This window comes from Temnothorax longispinosus, unplaced genomic scaffold (genome assembly GCF_030848805.1).
Source record: "Temnothorax longispinosus isolate EJ_2023e unplaced genomic scaffold, Tlon_JGU_v1 HiC_scaffold_15, whole genome shotgun sequence".
NCBI classification, from domain to species: Eukaryota; Metazoa; Arthropoda; class Insecta; order Hymenoptera; family Formicidae; genus Temnothorax; species Temnothorax longispinosus.
This window is the reverse complement of record NW_027269959.1, coordinates 689,002-708,110: the sequence shown is the minus strand read 5'-3', so window position 1 is coordinate 708,110 and position 19,109 is coordinate 689,002. Positions and strand designations below refer to the sequence as shown.

At 36.3% G+C, this 19,109-nt stretch overlaps 1 protein-coding gene and 1 pseudogene across 1 annotated transcript; one reads left to right on the top strand and one right to left on the bottom strand.

Moving 5' to 3' along the window:
* Positions 1-4,740: 4,740 nt before the first annotated feature.
* Positions 4,741-9,188, top strand: LOC139823669 (uncharacterized; annotated as a pseudogene).
* Positions 9,189-16,041: 6,853 nt separating this feature from the next.
* Positions 16,042-18,009, bottom strand: LOC139823668 (uncharacterized). The gene has a single exon (XM_071796184.1). The coding sequence runs from the start codon at positions 18,007-18,009 to the stop codon at positions 16,042-16,044; it is 1,968 nt and encodes a 655-aa protein (XP_071652285.1).
* Positions 18,010-19,109: the final 1,100 nt, after the last annotated feature.

Below are 19,109 nucleotides of genomic sequence, written 5' to 3'. Positions count from 1 at the left end.
AATATAAGTATCGAGCGTCACACGCCGAAGCGTTACTCACGAACCTGAGAAAGATAGAATTGTATATGCGTAGCATAAGGAACGCGAATCCGAGCGAGATGCGAGTATTGTATGATCTGAAAGAGAGAAAGAGAAAGTCAGATATACTATAGTAACTGTTAGACAAAGAGAGCAATATCTTTTATACTTTAGACATGCTAATAATGACTTTAATTGTACTAATGAATTATTCTATTGAATGTAAAGTATGTGTGAAGAAACTTAAATAATATTTAACATATATTTGCACATTTTAAAACTAAAATATTAAAGATTTCTTATTTTCCTTTATGATAAAAGTCATATTGAAATTTTATAATGAAAGTAGGTATCGCTCTCAATACAAACCGATGTTAGACTAGAGAATAAAAATGGAATTCAGATGAGTCACCTGTATGACTCATTCGAGTGAATCTAGTCTTCGCATAGACCATATATGGACATGTCGAAGCGGAGCGCAACGCATGACCATATAAGGTAATGAATTTCAAGACATCACCCCATGACTCATTGCTGGCAAGCGAGCCACACCACTAGAAGTAGACTCACATCCGCTAGACAACGCCTTATGACTCATTGTAACGAGGTGCGGTCACCTCCCACTACCGTTTCCAAAATTGTATAAAAGCAGAATCTTTCACCCTCTCGACGGAGAGTGTGGAACGAGCCAGGAAAGGTCACATATCTTATACTTGTTCCATCCTCCCACATAAGCCACTTGTATCGTAAAAGTTCTACAATAAATATCATACTCTTTTATATCAAAAGAAAGATAAAGATTATTGAATTACCTACCTTCGACGGATCCAAGGAGCCATAATCTACATCGCCGACCAACAGCTAATTATCCTGGGGTTTTACCTCCTTAACTGCAAGAAAAAGAACCCATCAACGGAGACGTTCTGCTGGATCGAGCCACCTCGCATCACTCAAGACGTCACAGCGATACCTTCTTTCATTATAAAATCTCAATATGACTTTTATCATAAAGGAATATGAGAAATCCTTAATATTTTAATTTTAAAATGTGCAAATATATGTTGAATATTATTTAAGTTCCTTTAGACATACTTTACATACAATAGAATAATTCAATAATACAATTAAAGTCATTATTAGCATGTCTAAAGTATAAAAGATATTGCTCTCTTTATCTAACAGTTACTATGATATATCTGACTCTCTCTTTCTCTTCTTCAGGTTGTACGATACTCGCATCTCACTCGGATTCGCGTTCCTTATGCTACGCATATACAATTATATCTTTCTCTGGTTCGTGAGTGGCGCTTCAGCGTTTGACGCTCGAGATTTATATTAATTTTAATAAGTATATATATATATGTATTTTGTTAATAATAATAATATTGATAAAAGTTGTTTATTTTTATTATTTTTATATCTCAGGAATGGTTGGGAATTTGATAGGAGTGTATAGGAAATATATTGTAGGACTTTCACTAAAGTATAATATAGCATTGGAAATTTTTATTATTAATACTGTAATACATGTGTTTGTTAATAACAAATTATTAATTAAATAAATTGGTACTTTTTAATTCGCTTATTGATATTGTTATGTTCTCTTTACTTAAGAGGTTTCGAATTTCTGGTATCATCTTATTTATGAGCATTCTTTATTTTATTGTTATAAATATTTTGTAAATAAACAATTGTAGAAATAAAAGTTATTATCATTTTTCGTAGGTGTACTGATGCAGAGTTTACGTGCGCGGTCAAAATTTGTATTTACCAAAACGGGTTTTTATAATTATGCAAGCAGTTCGACGCTCCAATGTCTCAATTTTCGCTTCTTACGTGCTTCGCTTACACTTCAGTTATTCTTCTCTTACACTTGATTTACTTTCCAATTTACGCTATACTGACGTTTGTTTTACGTTCTATTTTCGCCAGGTTTATAATAATCATGTTTGAGAAATGCTAGTAAGATAATTATTATTTTAGCGTGATAGTATTCTTTAGGCACAAAAGGTTATGTTCTTATAAATAATCTGCTTTTAATTTATTTATTTATATTTTATCTGAGTTTATTCTTATGGGACGTGCATTTATTCGTGTGTATAACTGAATTTATATTGCATAAAAGTTCTCATAAAGCCTGTAATATCCATTTACGATCAATTTTAGTGATTCTGGGGAATTTTAACAAGCAATTGTCCAAAAGTTTATAGTGTGATTCATGAAAATGGGGCTTAAGCTTGAAAGGGTGCTTTAGGCAGCCATGTTCTCGAGGCTCATGCCAGTTACTTTAAGAACACGTGCTCGCATCAGCTGAGTGATTGTTGTGACATGACAGTTAATTTAAAGAGTGATTGTTATATTATAATATTGTTTTCAGATGCTGGGCACTTCTAGCAATGGGGATAGAAATCGAAAAATTTATGCGGCTGGAATATAGCGGTGATTATACCGTCAGACGTGACAGTTTCAGAAATCTCGAGAGATATACCAGTCCGGTCAAGGACACTTTTGAGAACGATACATTGAGAGGCTTCAGCATTTCAGCGAAGCATTTCTGTTTTATTTTACAAGGCCTTCGTTATATGAGGCATTGAAAGGAACGATACTCGTTCATTTTCATTCTTTATTTGAGTACTCAAATCTTTTGTTCTGGTTGCAACCAATTCAGTAATATTAATTTTCATTACTTTTCTTTTGAAGAAGTCAATACATTCTATGCAAGCTTGTGGTACGAGTAATTCAGTTACTTATGATAATTACATCCATGTAATTCATTATACATATTTGCGAAAGGAATCCTTTAATATTGAATACGAATTATATTGCGTTATTTGTGCGATACAACATTCTTATAAGAATTCTATTTTTTATTTACTAAGAAATTATATACAATTGCGATACGCGGATCCACCGCTATATTTTCCTCGATATATCTCAAGTCCTGCGAATTAATACATGAATTGATTTACGTTCTTAATACTTATTCTGGATTAATGCGTTTAATATTCTGTTAAGATTCATTCTTTAACTAAAGGAAGAAGTTATATTTACTATTTGTAACGAAGTTATTCAAGGTTATCTTTCGATGATACTTCGCTTTATTTACATATATATAATTAAAGAATATTTCTCTAAGAAGAGATATTCAGTTTCTTTATGTGGTTAATCTTTGAACGCATTGTTCCATATATGAATTAGTGAACACATTTTATAACGGCAATATGACATGGAAGTTACATGTAATATCATAATGTTATTCTTGTGATATATAAAGGCTACATAACATGAAAGTAACATGCAATTTAACATTTGTTATATGCAGGTAATATAACTGTTATACGATTTTCGGTTCCGGGACAATACAGTGTGGCACGTGAGGGTTAGGCGAGTGAATTGTGGCTGATTAGGAGGGCATAGGAGAGGTCTGAAGGAGAAGCTCGAGAGGGAGGAGAAAGTGGAGGAGCGAGAGTTTGCGAGAAAGTGGAGGGAAGTCGGGAAAGGACAGAATAGAGGAGAAAAAGGGTGCTAAAACCGTGAGTGAAAATAGGACGAGCTGAGAGTATGTGAAGTGAAGAGAGGGAAGGCATTGTGAGAAAAACGGCCACAGACAGGGAACACGCGGAATATAGAAGGAGAACAGGATGGTGAAAGAGGCAGGCTAGGGATATTGGAAAGGATAGGAAAAGCTGGTTAACGCATAGTGGACAAGAGCTAGGGGAAAGAGGGCTGCAAAGGTGGCAGATGGAGGCAGAACAGGAAAAAGTGACAGTGAGCAGGCCAACGAAAACGGAGGGGCTAGACATGAGAAGAGGGAGCGCAGGCTCTCTAGTAGCTGGTATGCAGAGAAATGAAAGAGAAGAAATCGAGGAGAAATTAACAGCGAAATTAGAAGAAGATATACGGGAAAAATTTAACGAGCTAAAGAAGATGAACAGATCGCCGCCGGCAAAGATTAAAAAAGGTGGAGAAGGGAAAAAGAGCATAACGGCGGAGGAAATGTTGAAAGAAATTCTAAGGAAAATGGAGGAGCAGGAAAAGGAAAGAAAAAAAGATAAAGAGGAGATACAAGATATAATAAAAGGGTTGAAGGAGGAATTTAAAAGGAGGGAGGAGGAATGGGGAAAGCAAAGAAACTCGATAGAGAAAGTCTGGAGGAAAAGGTTGAAAAAACGGGCTTGAATGGAAGAGAGGGAAAGGAGGGAGAAGTAGTAATAGAGAAATGGAAAGAGATAGAAAAAAATTTGGAAATGGCGGAGAGAAGAAAAAGGAGAAGCAATATAATTGTGAAAGAAGCGACGGGAAGAAACGAAACAGAAAGGAAGGAGAAGATCGAGAAGATGATAGGAGAAATAAATAAAACAGAAGTGGTCATCGAGGAAGTGCAGAAAATAGGATACGGAGATAATAAAATGACAATGCTGAAGTGCAGGAACTGGAAGGCCAAAAAGGAGATAATGAGAACGAGGAGGGAGTTAGGGAAAAAATATGACAGCTTTTTGGACGACGACCTCACCAAGATGGAAAGACATATACAGAAGGAAATAAGAAGGAGAGCAAAAGAAGAAAAAGAGGCGGGAAAGAAAACGACAATTGGTTACCAGAAGATGTGGGTGGACAACAAAGAGTTGAGATGGAATGAAAACAAAGGAACTTTAGAGGAGAGGAGTGAATGGCGGAAGAAATAAAGAGGCGAAGAGGAAAGCTGAGAAGTGAGGAGGATAAATGGAGAGTATTGGAAGCAAGAAGAAAGGAAGTAGGATAAAAGTAAAAATAGACGAAGACAAGTCGGTGGAAGAAAGAATCAAAGAAGGAAAGGAAAGGGAAATGAGAAGGGAAAGGAAAGAGGAGGAAATCGAGAAAAAAGGGGAGTTGACAGAAGAGGATATTGTAAAGAAAATGGAGGATAAACTGCTGATGGGTAGGGAGGCAATATATTGGTAAGGTTATGCTTAAGATTGTGAAGGTTAGGATTTATACACGTTATAATTTTTATGTTTTGCCTATGTTATCTTGATGTGAGGCCGTCAGGAACGGGGTATTTGTAAGTTTATTTTGAGTTGTACAGGGTTGGGTACGTCCCTACAAAACGCCGCGTTTGTAAAGGTTTGGGTACGTTCCTCAAAAACGCCCTTTAAGGCCCCTTTGGGGTAAATAAAGTACCTTTCGTAACCGTAACCGTATAACTGTTATACATCTTTTTGGCGTTACAGTTATGTAACAAAAATTGTGTAATTGTTACGTAACACGCTTGTATCAATGTTAGTATAACTAGTAATATTCTGGTAATATTAATGGGGTGTAACGGAATAACATATACAATATAAGACTGTTGATTTGCTTACTGCTCACGTTTTTTTATGTGCCCGGGCTTTTAAACCCTGTATCGTTTTATTTTGCTAGAGCTAATAATGGTCTGCGCTTTTCATTATAAATTTTCAATTGTTTCTAAATATATATATTTTGTTTGAAATAGGTTTAATATTGTGCAAAAGCCTGCTTTTTAGTTCGCCTTAAGGCAAAAATTATAATTTACAAAATACATAATTTATAATTAATAATTTACTTAATTATGTTCAATTCCAACTATAGAATAATTGAGAAACAGAGTGTGTGAGCATTATTACGCAGTTTTGTAGTTAATTAAAATATTATTGACGTTGTAGCGCTAAATACGCAAAATTGTTAATATTAATAAAATTAAACATTTTCTAATTTATCATCCGGAATTTAGAGTCTAGAAACATGATAAAATTAATAGTAAGTCGATAACAGCGATAATAAACAATTTGCGCATTTTCAGAATAAAACATAGAAACTGCATAATAATAGAGTGATTTGAATGACCCGCGCTCGTAGCGCATCATAAAACTTCCTAGCGCGTGGTGATATTACTATCCGCGCGCCGCGCAATCGCGAAAGTTAAGGTTGGCGAGATTTTGGAGGGAAACGAGGTTTTTCCTTTCTCAATCTTTGCCGGGTTAACATCGTGTCACCCGTGTACGAATCGTTCAACAGTGTTCAACATCCGACGAGAAGGAAAAGTATTCTACCCCACCCGCGACTCTTGGCTCGCCGTCGTCGTCCGTCGTCGTCGTCGTCGCCTCCGGACGTTTCCCGCGTGGTTCGACAGTGAAGGGCCGCTACTCGCTGACGTGATCGTGGCTCGACACATGGCACGTTGACTTCCCGGCGACGAGGAGCCGAGCCGAGCCGAAAGTGGAGAGCGGGCAGGAAAACGAGAGCCGGAAAAAGAGTACAGCGCGCGCGGCTTGGCCTCCTCGCGAGTGCGTGCGTGCGTGTGTGCGTGCGTCGCGCGCGTGTGTCTCTACTATTTCTACGAGGCGCGTACGTTATACGCGGACTTGTAAGCTCGTAAAAATTTGTCGTCGACAACAACGTGTATCGCAGCGGAAGTACGATAAAGCTGAGGAAGAAGAAGGAAGTTACACAAGACATCCGGAAGTCTACCGAGCCTGAAAGCGTAATCGCAATAAAACGAAGTGGCGACCGTAACAACATCAAAGTGAGTAATTTCACTGTAATTATCAGAAGCACAGACTTTTACATATGGACCAATCAATTTTCTTATGCTTACGCATTATGCGTTATGCAAAAGTCTGTGCTCTCCGCTTAACTGTTATAAAAAGGAAGATAACACAATTTATCTGGTCACTTTAACATATAAAATATATAACCAAGTATTAACGCACTTACACATAAATTGTGTTATTTTAACTCTTAAAAATGGTTAATATTAATTTAACATAGAAAAGTTAGATAACACAACAACAATATGTTAAATTAACATACAACTGTGTCAGAAATTTAACACAAAACTTTCTACACAGAAAAATTTTAACACAAATACAAATTGTTTTTTACTGTGTAATAATACCAATAAATGCTTTCTATTATTGTCATAATAGTAGTGTAACTAAAGGCAAATTACAGAGAAAACTGTTAATATTTGAAACTATTATCATTTTTTATTTCTCTTAATCTTACAGATTTTCCAACTGTAATTGAACTTAAAATCCTCAATATTATGTACATCTGCACTACCTTTCTATCCATTATAAGTTTAAATTTATGATATCAAGTATTTTTTACTGTAGTAAAAGTAGTAGTAAACGTAATAGTATTACTAAGTATTTTTTACTGTTTTCAAAAATGTCAAAAGATATTTCCTCGTTATCTAAATGTAGAAAAAACCAATTGCTCAATGCACAAATCGCACGGTACATGACAGTCACAATCAGCCATCTGCTTTTCGGGTTACATCAGATACAACACCTTTATCTCATAATTGCCACATCGATCGTGTCAGTCCACTTAATTATTCAATTGCCAATGAGATACACAATAACGATCAGTTATCAGTTTCTTCCACGGATTTTGATACTCCTATAACTCAAAGCAATGTCTGTATTCACACGGACGATGCTGATGATATTGAGACAAATCGTATAGCGGAAGCGGAAAGTCCCATACATTTCGAAGTTTACCAATATTCGTCAAGTGACTCTAGTAATGAGTCCTTCGTCGAAACTAACTATGACATTCCAAATAGTGTCGATATGAGTTTAGCGGATCAATTACGCTACTGGACTGTACAAAATAATGTGCCACACAGAAACGTAAATGCATTGTTGAAAATTCTTTCTTTGTATGGTCATTCTGATTTACCAATAAATGTTCGAATTTTTATGAAAACATCTCAAAATGTGTCGTACAAGATTCAGCCAATGAATGATGGCTATTGCGTGCCTTTCGGACTAACAGGTGGACTGAAACGTTCGATTGCAAAGTACTTTCAAGTTATCCCCTATAAAATAGAAATAAATATAAACTGTGACGGTTTACCTCTGTTTAAAAGTTCGCGAGCTCAATTTTGGCCAATTTTAGTATCAATCGAAACTGATTTTTACACGGAGCCTATCGTTGCTGGCATATACTATGGTGACAAGAAACCTGCTGACGCTAATATTTATCTGAAAGAATTTATTATTGACATGACATGAAATTCTTGAAAACGGCCTTGATATTGATGGTCATAAGTGTTGTGTAATTATCAAGGCAATTGTTTGCGATGCACCTGCAAAGTCGTTTCTCACATATACGAAAGGTCACAATGGATACTTTGGATGCTCTAAATGTATTCAAGAAGGAGATGTAGTGGGCCATCGCATTACTTTTCCTGACATAGATAACGAATTAAGAACCGATCATTCCTTTCAATATCAACAACAGCCTGAACATCATGTGGGTTATTCAGATTTATTAAATTTAAATATAGGTATGGTTTCTCAAGTTGTTTTAGATTATATGCATCTTGTATGCTTGGGGGTTATCAAACGTCTTATTCAGTTCTGGGTTAAAGGCACTAAAAATGTTCGACTTACTAACGAACAGCTGCAGGTTGCATCAAGAATTATACAGTTAATGAAATGCTTCATAACTAAAGAATTTTGCAGAAAACCGAGAAGTCTTAACGATATCGATAGATGGAAGGCTATATACTGAGCTGCGTCAATTTCTTCTTTACACCGGCCCTGTGGTTTTAAAATCAGTTTTGCGGAAAGATTTATATAATCATTTTCTTTCATTGAGCGTAGCAATCCGTATTTTATCTGATCCTAAACTGTGTTTGGTTATGAATGATTATGCTCGATCTCTGTTGTGCTGGTTTGTTTCGCATTACGGAGAATTGTATGGTCCGGAATACATTACGTATAATGTACATAATCTCGTGCACCTTGCTTCTGATGTAACTCCGATTTGGCTGCTTAGATAAATTCAGCGCGTTTAAATTCGAAAACTGTTTGCAGGCAATAAAGAAACAGGTTAAGAATTCGCAAAGACCATTACATCAAATCGTGAATCGTATAACAGAAGAAAATGCTCTACCTATTCAAACTCAATATCGCAAATTGTATCCAATCGTACACTATTCGAGGTCTGCAATGAAGATCAAACGTCTCGAGTTTGATGGATTTTCCATCTCAACAGAAGATTATGAGAATTGTTGCCAATTGAATAATGATTCGATTTTTATCATAACAAAAATTTTCAGCGATAATAACGTTCTTTACGTAAGAGGTAATAAGTATAGCAACACGAGATCACTTTTTTTAGTGCCGTGCAATTCTCAGAAGCATCTACCTGATTAATGAAAGATTTATATCTGAACGGATTACATTGTTAGCATCGCAAATACAGAGAAAGTGCTTGAAATTACAAAATCCTGAAAAAACCACCTCGAGTGTAGTGATCCCTTTACGGCAATATAATTATTGACATTTAGAATCCAATTCAATAAAAAAGATCATTCCTCGTATTTTTCAAATCCCTTCCTGCAATCTCATTCCCTCTTGTTCTATTCCCTCTTGATCCATTTTGAAATTACCTCGTTTTCACTTACGGTTAGTGGTAGACATGGCGTATGCAGTCGTAATATTCAAAGGAGACAACGAAGTTTTCGAGGTACCATCTAATTGGCTTGAAACAAATGTCGAAGAATCGTTATGTTGGTGGCCGGTACATTGCAAAAACGCCAGTACGCTAATAGCAAAAAGATCTAAACCAAATAAAAAGTCGTGGGATAAGTTGCCTGTAACCATCGAAAAATATTGCAGTAGGTATACTTCTTTATCATAGAATAAAGGAACATCTGCGATATTTTTATTTATAATAAATACTTTTTGCAGCGTCTTATGAAAAGGCTCGAAAGGTCGCGGAGGATGCAAATTATGTAACTACTGATGATGACCAACTCGGGAAAGGACGCAGACAAGTGATGCCCATACGAAATTTGAGCTCCTCATCCGAAGATGCCGAAAACGAAAATCAATCTAAAACTTTCAAGCGGATAAAGCCACGAAACCCGCGTAAGTTCTAGCCATCATATATTCTGATTTAACAATTTTTTTGAAGATTGTTATATGTCTCGTCGTCTATTCTTCGAATGTCACAAGGGGAGTCTATATAGCGTATTTTCTCCTGTTTGAATCCATTTCGCAATTTGAACTTTTTACAATTTGATTGAACTTGAAATCTCTATAAATTTCAAATCCTTACGTATTATCTCTTGCGCATTCCATCGTGAGCTATTTAAGATGAGGCTGTTTGTAAATTTTTGTGTAGAAATCTCAGTGATGGTCTTACAATATCAAGTCTACACACACACACACACACACACACACACACACACACACACACACACACACACACACACACACACACACACACACACACACACACACACACACACACACACACACACACACACACACACACACACACACACGGCGCACACACACACACACACAAGTGACAATAAAACATCATCAAAAATCAAATCTGGATTTGCAGGTCGAAACATATTATCAGACCTGCCACCGATTCCAAACAGCTCTGTTGAGACATCAGAATCGGTAAGATTTGAATACTCGCACGATGTCGTAAAGGCAACAAAATCAAAACAGGTCACAAAGTCGCACGACATCACAAGGGTAGTGCGACCCAAAGAGACAGAAGCATGTGAAACGGATAACACTGTTTTAAGCTGTGAGAACAACGGTACTTCAGTTTCAAGTCGTAAGTAGTTGCAATGTTAATTATAAATATTGTCCATTTAAATTCAAATTTTTATTAACTTTTTCCGAAAAGTAGAAAAAATTAAGAGAATCGAGTGAGATGAAAAGCATAAAAATCATATGAAATGTATGCATTGTACAAAAAATATCATTTTTACGAGTCACAAAATAATTTTTATTTAAAAAATATGTTATACTAATAAAATTGTATTGAATTATATATATTGTTGATATTAGGTTATCAAAAATTGAGTGATAATGTCTTGTGCTGTGCTATACAAGACCAATGCGACATAGACAAGGAAGCGGAAGACGTGGATAACCCATACGTGAGAATTCCGACTCCGGTTGCGACGCCAACAACCGGCAAGAAAAAACATTTTTCTGAAGTTGCAACACTTGCCAGAAAGGCCCTTGATGGCATAGAAGCAACGGACCTTAGTTCGGAAGGTAAAACCTATTGGACTTATTGGACATTTACAAAAGGAACATTTAAATACTTTCGAGATATTCTCTATCATTTATTCTGATGTAGAATATTCAAGAATAATTATTCGGATGCTTGCGTCGATTCAAGTACAACTACAAGAGCTTCATCAGAAAGTCGACCGTGGAAGACCTATGCTTTCAGGAAATATTAACCTCGTAACGCCTCTTCTGCCATTAAAGTCAATCGCGGAGATTGAAGCCTTCGAGAAAAAAATCCATGAAAATCCAGATGTGAAAGAACAATTCGTAAGTAAATTCTTTAAATACCCCACGAAGAGAGATCAATTTTTGTTGAAACTGTTGCAAGTATAGTAATAATCTTTCTATTGCAGAATACGTTTGTACGGAAAATCGGAGGTCACAGCGCGTGAGGACATCCAAAGAACTTGCACAAAGGTCTTTACAAATTCCTGCGCAGAGTTGTGTTCATGGAAAGGACGGAAGGAAAACTTTTGCATTGAAGGTTTAGGTATTATTAAAATAATGCAAGGTGAGTGATAATCTTGAGGTTTTAGCACCAGAAAATGTCATTTTAACGTTGTTTGATAAATAGGGTTTCTCCTTTTCTATTGTCCAGTTTTTGGCAAAAATGTTGACAATAATGCTCTTGCTGCAAACAGACAGTTCAATAATCTATATAATAATTATAAGAATAGGTACATTTTCTTAGTCAGCGTTGCCGATATCGATTCGAAAAAGTAACTCTTTTATACACTTGTTTTGATAATTTTTTGCAATGCTATTTGAAAAGGTTTAATACGCAATTTCACGTGCCGCTAAAACAAGCGGTTGAAGCGACAAATTTGTCGCTCGTAATCCAGCGCCAACAATTTTGTAGTTTGAATCAGTTCAACTACAAAGCATTTACTGCTCAAACGCTGATGCACTGTTGATAGTGTCGTGTATACTGAAGAAAACATAACCACAAATTACTCGACGGTTAACGACACATAAATAATAAGCAATACATATTTATAATATATACTTATTTATAATATTAATACATATTTATAACATAATTTACACGTTAATACAGACGTTATTGCAAACAGAACCAAGAATTGTTAAAGAATACGTGGAAGATGCAAAGATGAATTCATTCGAGGAAGATAAACATGAAGAAGTAAGTATATATACATAAAATAAGCTATTTTTATAATAGTGTTTAACTGAAACAATTGTGCTTGATTGAAATAACTTGTAATAGATATATATGTTATGTAAATATTTTGTTTTAAAATGAAATAATAAAGCCATTTATATCTTTAAACGTAAAAGAAAAAATGTCAATATTTCTAAACATATATGTATAACTATGAAGTGTAAATGTATTTTTAATGCTATAGACATTGGTGCCAGTCATGACATGTGGACTATGTGAGATTATATGCGATGCAGATAACTTCACAAAACACAAGTGCCTTGAAGGATATACTGAATATTATATGGATGAGAATACTTGTTATTTTTATCCCGTGTGTGGTATGTAAAAGTAATATAAATTAATATCTATTATATATATATCTGTTTAAAATAATATTTAACAATATTTTATCTTGTTACAATTTGTAGAAGATGGAAGTATATTACGACGAAGTTTAGTTGACAATCAAGTTAACAGTTCAAGAAAGCTCATCATCAATATTAACAAATAAAAGAAAAAATCTAAGAAAGAAATTGAATGTCGATGAAAAACAGAAATTGCTTGAACTGGAAGAGCAACTAATTTTTGAAGTACATGCATGCGAACCTTTATGGAATCCACAAATTGAGCTATCACTTCGTAGTAGAAAAGCTACTGCACAATTGTGGAAAAAGGTCTCTGAAGCTTTGAATGGTAAGCAAAGTATATATTCAATCGATAACAAAATTATTACAAGAACAGTATGCAACTCTTAAATATAAATCTATTAATAAAATGATTTTCTAGGAAAACTATCACAAACTGAAGCAAAAGCAAAATTCAAGTCATTGCATGATACATATAGAAGAATCATCAGCACCGAATCATTAGCAAGTGGATCGGAAAGACCTGCTAAGAAAAGCAAGTGGCAGCATGTGGGGTTTGTTGGTTAGGATTAGGTTAAGGTGCGTCGGTTCCCACAATAACCAGTCATTCAATTAGGTAGAATCTCGCTAGGTTTATTCATGCTCTATGTACAGGTAAATTATTTCTTGGATGTGTACGGATAGGTGGACGAGTGTGATTTGTGTAGAACGCGGTGTGTTGCGTATTATTCGTCCCGAATAGTTAGATTCACTGAGGCCGAGCTGGGAGAGGAGTCTTGACGTTCTTGTAGACGAGGCCAGTGAGTGCGTTACCACAGAGTGCTCCGGTTGGAGTTAGATGTGTGGTACTTGAGTTGGCCGGTCGAGGTGTGGCTTTCACGGGAGGAAAGTATCCACCTTGGAGATCAGGAACAGACCCTTCGTCGTGGCCCCAGGTGCAGGAATCGGAGTCGGAATCGGAGTTGGAGAAGGCAGCGCCTTGGTCTCGGTGTTGTCCGGTGAGCTGGGTCGTAAACGTAAACGACCCAGGAAACCTTTCCACGGCAGGGAGTCTGTCGACTCTTACCGCGGAGAGTTAATGCCCTGCAAAGCAGGTGTAAACGAAGGCCCGGAATGAGCTCGCTCCGTATCAAACGGAGGCCTTAAAGAGCACGCTCCGTCTCCAAAAGAGATTATGTCAGGGGCCTTGGTAGTAGCACACCCTGACTGGTGAGCTGATCGCTAGAGAAACCCCGCTGGGTTGCCCCTTATATAGAGGTCGATGTCGAATCTTTCTTACGAGAGAATCGACCGGCGATGCGCCGCGTAGCGGGCGCGCGTTGAACTGCCCGGCCGATCGATACCGTGCCGCTGCTCGCGCCGCGCGCCTCCCGTCTTACTGCCGTCGTCGCGCGCGCACCGTCGCGCGTCGTGGTGGACAGCTGACTGCCACACAGCACTATGACAATTTATCATTTTTACGCGACTCGTGCTTACAGAAACCGTAAGTATTTTTTTATTATATTGTACCTCCGGAATACTTATAATAAAATGTCTACATCTTTTAACATTGTCTAATATAATAAGAAATAAATAACTAAAAATTAATCAAATAAATAAAAATTAATTAATTAAATATATATTAATAAATTAGAAAATAAATTATATAAAAAATATATATAAAATATATATATATAAAACAATTTAAAAAAATTACTTAACTGTTAATAGAACGAAATCAAATGTGTCACTGCGAACTGATGCTGATGACTCGACTACTACTATTGATAAAGATGCAGAAGAAAATAGACAGCAAAGTGAAGAAAATAGACAACAAAGTATGTTTTATCTATAATATACTATATATAAATATAATATTACCTATATTATATATTAAGTATACTGTCTTTTTCCAGACTATAATAAGAAACAAAGCACAAATAAAAAAAATTTTAACTCGGCACTTGATAGAATTGCTGATGCTTTTTGTGAAAGAAATAAACAGGCACCAATTACTTTGCCTGATCCTCCGCAAAACGATGAAGTGGACGCAATTGTGTCCGTAGTTGAACAAAGATTGAGGTAACTTCCACGAAATATGTTGGACGATGCAGCGCAGAAACTATTTCAAATAACATATGATCTCATAAAGGAGACTGAACATTAAGTTTTTTATTTTATCTTCATTTTTTGATATGTGATAATAGTATATCTATACTATTATATAAAACCCGACTGTTTGTCTGTCTGTCCGCGAACTACTCATTCGTTAGTGGACCGAATTTTTATCAAGGGTACATGAAATAGGGGTAGAATTTCCCGGAAAGTGCCATAAAGTGTATAGTTTATTGCTACCGATTTTCTGGAAACCGATTTTTTTAATATTTTTAATTTTTTTGGAAATAATCGACCGAATCGACCGAGAGAGAGAGAGAGAGAGAGAGAGAGAGAGAGAGAGAGATTGATGTATTTATTTAGCCCATTGGCTACTTAAGAAAGTACATTTTACATATCTTAATTGTCACTTGGGAAATTTACAATTGGTTCAACATTTGTTGCATGGATTGGGGAAAACCCAAGAAAAACCCAATCAAACCAGAGTCATTTCAGTAAATACAATAAATACAATAAATACAATAAATACAATAAATACAATCTATCCTTACTAATTTTTAATTTAAATACATTTTTTTTATTTTTAAAAAGTTTCAATTTTTCATCGTAAATTTTTTAATATCCGTAAATTTTGAGATATTGGGCCTTTTTTTTTTTTTTTCGTTGGAGGAGGAAAATGCCTAATGCATACCCTAGGGCCGGTCCCTAGGGTTATGCCGGACTTGCACCGTAAAAGACAGACAAAATTTGACCTCGAGCTGGGCCAGTTAAAAACCTCCGCATAAATAAGATTAGGTTTCAAATCAGTAACAATAAATCTTCTAGCAGGGCCAGTTAGAACCTCCGCATTCCATTGCATAGTCCTTTCTTTGTATTCAAATTCCTTAACAGGATAATTGTAGCACCGACTTTTATTTTGAGTTGATGAACTGGCATCCCAGAAGGTGTCACAGAGTTTAAAAATTCAGTCGGAAAATTTAATTGCTCCTTTTGGATCATCACTCACAATAGAGTCAATTGAGAGATATTCCTTTTTGGCTTCTCCTTCCATTCAACAAAGGATTTCGTCATTAATTTTAAACGTGTCTTCATTCTTTGGACAAAGGATCGCTCGATCATGATTATCTCGAACTTGTTCCATGGTGATTTTATCACCAAAAATCTCACTGATAAGAGATCCTTTTGATATAAAATCATGAGGGATTTCAATTGTATCAGGATGTAGTTCATCTGTATTTGACAATTTACCATCTCCGAGTTGCAACAGCCAATTTGCAAATTCTCTTTCATCTCCAGTTCTCATATTTTGCTGGAGTTTAACTTGAGTTACATTTCTTTATAACGGATTATATTTTACAGTTGACTCAATTATCGTTGTTTTTTGTGCATGAGGCACTATAGGTAGATTTTGTCTGAAATCTCCTGCAAATAGAATAACTTTTCCTCCAAATGGTTGTGATTTATTCATCAAATCTCTGAGAAGTTTATCAACTGCTGTTAAGGCATGTTCTACAGTCATACTCACCTCATCCCATATGATGAGTTTGGCAGATATCAGTTCTCGTGCAGCTTTAGAGTTTCCTCTGATATTTGATTTCGCACCATCATCAATTGGGATGGTAAGCTTGAACAGGGAGTGGTAGGTTTTTCCTCCCTTTAGAAGTGTTGCAGCAATGCCAGTTGATGCACATGGAAGAACCTCCTCGTTTTTTCCTCGGATAACACTCAGAAATGTGTCAAACAGATAGGTTTTACCACTACCTGCAAACCCATCTATACAAAATAGCCGCTGTGGTTTATTCTCATTATCAATTGCTCGCATAACTAAATCGTACACGTACTTTTGCTCAGCATTTAGTGTCGATAATAAATAGTCACCACGTTTTCTTTTCTCATCTACATTATATTCTGTTACGTAAATAATCACTGGATTTGGATTTGGCAATTGAAAATTTTCACAACTACTTCCATTATTCCTCAGAATTTCTTGTATGTGATTTAAAGCCATATTTTCAAGATTGACAACATTGCTGTGTACAAAGTCTTCAATCATGTGTTCTTTGTATTTATTCCAAAGAGTTGGTACATCAGTTGGAGTTCCAAAGATGCAAATATAAGTAAATAGCTCTCGAAGCTGTGCAGGCATATGGGATCCCGTCGCTTCTTCCATTGTTTTTTCCCAAAGATCATCAGCTTCTACCAAATTCTTTGCAATTGCCGCATCCTTGAACGTCTCATAAAGAACGCCATTGACAGTTCTCAGATTCTCAAAACATTTAGCTCCTGCCACATGGAGAAGAAGAAGGCGGAGATAAAATCTCTCAGTATCTTTGATGCTCACTGTGTAAAGCCTTGTAATTACTTTATTAACACCTTTTTTGCGTGGCTTCCACTTAGTTTCTTTCTTTTCATAAATGTATTGAGAAGGAATATCTGTATAAAGAAAATGCATTGCATTTTCATCAGATTGGTTTAATTTTAACCATGCAGTCAGCGTAGTATCTCGGGTGAGCTCTCTTTGAGCAGCTTGCTCTTCATTTCCCGCTCTGAAATAAACCATTTGACGATTAGGCAAATGGACTGCCAGTCTTATTACTGTGTAAGACTTCATGAATAGATCGTATCCATTCAGTCTCCACATTGCTTCTGGAGCACTAACATATCTTGCATCCAGGAATGAGTTAACTTCATCTATTACTGTAATGAGCTTTGTGCCATCTCGCGTTTGCACTTCAATTGCGGCACAGTCAAATCCTTTGTGAATATACTTATATAAGTATTTTACGCTCTTCACTGATGAGCATATTTCCAAATTGATGTGCCGATCATATTTCATGATTAAATATGTCGAATATGGCACCACCCATCGATTGTCAATTTCTTTGCCTTTGACAATGTATTTTTTCCCAGTATTCCTTCGTTGATACATGGGATATCCATTCACATTAGCATTTGTTTCGTCTCGAAACTCTTTTGGAAAGCCTTTTGAGCATTTTCCATCGTCACCAGTGCAAGGATATCTCTGAGATTGGTTGCCACACGGACCATGAATCATGTGCTTCAGAACTTTTGCATTAAGTTCTGGATATCTTTCTTCGTCAGGAATTTCAGCCCATACCATCATGTCAATGACTTCTTGAAGTCGAGGCTTATCTTCATCACTCAACATTGCAAGTAAATGCAAATGTGGAAGTCCTCTTTTTTGGAACTCAATCACGCCTGCATAGGCTATGATATTTCCAAAAATTCCATTTTGGATTAGATCCTTCATAACCTCTTTGACATCCAAGCTGGACTGACCCATATGACGACACCCTTATGGCTCCTGCACACGGGACGGTCGGTAAAATTTGCCGCGCATCAAAAAGCGACGCGATAGCTGATTGGCTCCTGCGCACAAAACGCGGAATTATTTGCCTTTCTGGATATTACTTATGTCGCGAATTGACATGTGAAATGTATATCTTGACGGTTATCAGTGGTATATGTTGATCTACATTTTCAAGATACCTTCAGTTTTGAAATAAAGATAACGGCCCGTATTCTCAGCTCACTTTTAGCGGCACATTTATATCGCCAATCTTAAATGTATGAATAAACACTAAAGGCGCGTCACTAAAGTTATGCTTATTCTCATCGCACATTTAGGCCGGCTTCACACCTTAGCAGAAAAACAGAAAACAGAAAAGCAGAACCCCAATCAGAATTCTTACTCATAGTAAGCAGTATGTAGTAGTATATGTCAATACATACTGCCTACTATGAGTGAGAGTTCTGATTTGCTTCTGCTTTTCTGTTTTCTGCTTTTCTGCTAAGGTGTGAAGCCGGCCTTACTTCTTACAGAAATTCATGTGTTACAGCCTTAACCCTCACCATTTGCCTTTTCCGTTCCTCTTCCGTTCCGCTATTTTGAACTCCATGTGTGCAAATGAAAGCACCCTTAAGCCCCTTGCACAATGCCAGGCAACAGGCAATAGGAACAGGGAATAGAAATCAGAAATCATGTATAAATGCAGAATAAACAGTGACACAGGCAATAGACACAGAGTTTCCGTCACGTTGGAAATTCTGTGCCTATTGCCTATTGCCAACCAATCATAGCATTTGAATTTTTTAGGTTGTAATTAACGATTTTTTGGTTATTTCCTGTTCCTATTGCCTGTTGCCTGGCATTGTGCAAGGGGCTTTAGGGTCAATCCAGAAAAAGAGTGATTCTGTAGACATTGTTCTAATTGGTCAAATTCCAATCTAATCTCAATCGCAATCCGCAGTCTAATACAAGCTTAACTCATAAACATATGCATAATAAAATTATTTGGTAGAAAATTGATGCATAAACTTATACATAAGGAAATAGACCAATCCATTTTCTTATGCATATGCTTATGCACTTATGCAAATTCG